The sequence below is a fragment of the Mesitornis unicolor genome, unplaced genomic scaffold, assembly GCF_000695765.1.
Source record: "Mesitornis unicolor isolate BGI_N332 unplaced genomic scaffold, ASM69576v1 scaffold7411, whole genome shotgun sequence".
Lineage (NCBI taxonomy): Eukaryota > Metazoa > Chordata > Aves > Mesitornithiformes > Mesitornithidae > Mesitornis > Mesitornis unicolor.
In genome coordinates, this window is record NW_010164372.1 from 1 (window position 1) to 1,206 (window position 1,206).

Genomic DNA, 1,206 nt, shown 5'->3' on the forward strand with positions numbered 1-1,206 from the left:
GAATATGACAGCCTTCACCCAAGACTGAAATTGTCTGATGACCGCCTTGTAGTAAGCTGTAATTGGAGGAGGATATTTTACCCCTGTGGTCCCCAGAGGTTTCATAAATTATGGCAAGTGCTAAGCAGAGATGTATTCCTCTCTGGGAGCCATTACTGGGAAGTTGCCCTGCTTCGTGCTGGAGCAGGATGGTGGATCGGAACAGCCTACCCTCCCATTGGCAGGAAAGGAGACTCTGAAACCTGTTGAGTGGGCTGGAATAGAGCATCTTGGTGCCTTAAGAAGTTTGAATTTGAATACTGGGCATTTCACAAAGGGGAGAGAATCCCCATCCTGATAGAAGATGATCCCGATTGCATTGGCGTTCTTTTGGATTATGAAGACTTTTGTTCTACAATGTTACTGAGAGCATGGCCCATTTGCACACCTTCCACTGCAAGTTCTCAGAACCAGTTTACCCAGCTGTGAGGCTCTGGGAAGGGTCCATTGGAATATGCAAACTAATGTAAGGAACAAAGCAAAATAAAACATACTATTTCATGCTTTTTCTGTGAAAGCCACTTTGGCAGTGATTTACATACATTAATATCTGACATGAAAGTTGTAACTGTGATGCTTTTAGAAAGTAACAGTTAAGTTCAAGTAAATGAATTAATTTTTAATGTATATGAATTTTTCAGAAGGGGAAGGTGATCTCACTGTTATAAATCATGTTGCTGTACCACCTGAAGTGCCATAAATAATAATATTTTGTACTTTACTTCAACTTGACAAATGGAAAAAGTCTAGTTGGAAGAAGCCTGTAACAACTCAGATTTGAACCTGGATATTGCCGTCTTTATTTATGAACTTTCCTTATCTGCCTGGAGAGGCTGCAATTATATATGGTAATACATTTAGTTTGGTTCAAGCTTCAAGATCATATATTGTGCAGTATTACAGTTGACAAGGTCAGATTTGGATAGTAAATGCACTAAGTGAATAAGTTTATACATAGGTTTAATCTCAGAAAAGTCACAGACTGTCACTGACTGTTGGAAAGGTCCAGTTAAGTGAACCTGAAGTAGGAGCTTCTGTAGCCCCACTTAATAACCATTAGCTGGCATTACTTGCAACAGAGACCGTGAACTGGGCTTCTGGGCGGCCCTGCTCTTCCTGCACAGAGAGGGAGGTCTGCAGAAGCTGGACCAGTAGGTCTTCAAACAG

General features: G+C 41.2%; 1 protein-coding gene across 1 annotated transcript; it reads left to right on the forward strand.

The window, feature by feature from the left end:
* Positions 1-3: 3 nt before the first annotated feature.
* Positions 4-509, forward strand: TRIM14 (tripartite motif containing 14; the record flags this gene model as incomplete). The annotated part of the gene is given in 2 exon segments (XM_010194291.1): positions 4-379; positions 382-509. Coding segments are annotated over 2 exon segments (504 nt in total), but the record flags the coding sequence as incomplete, so codon positions are not given.
* Positions 510-1,206: the final 697 nt, after the last annotated feature.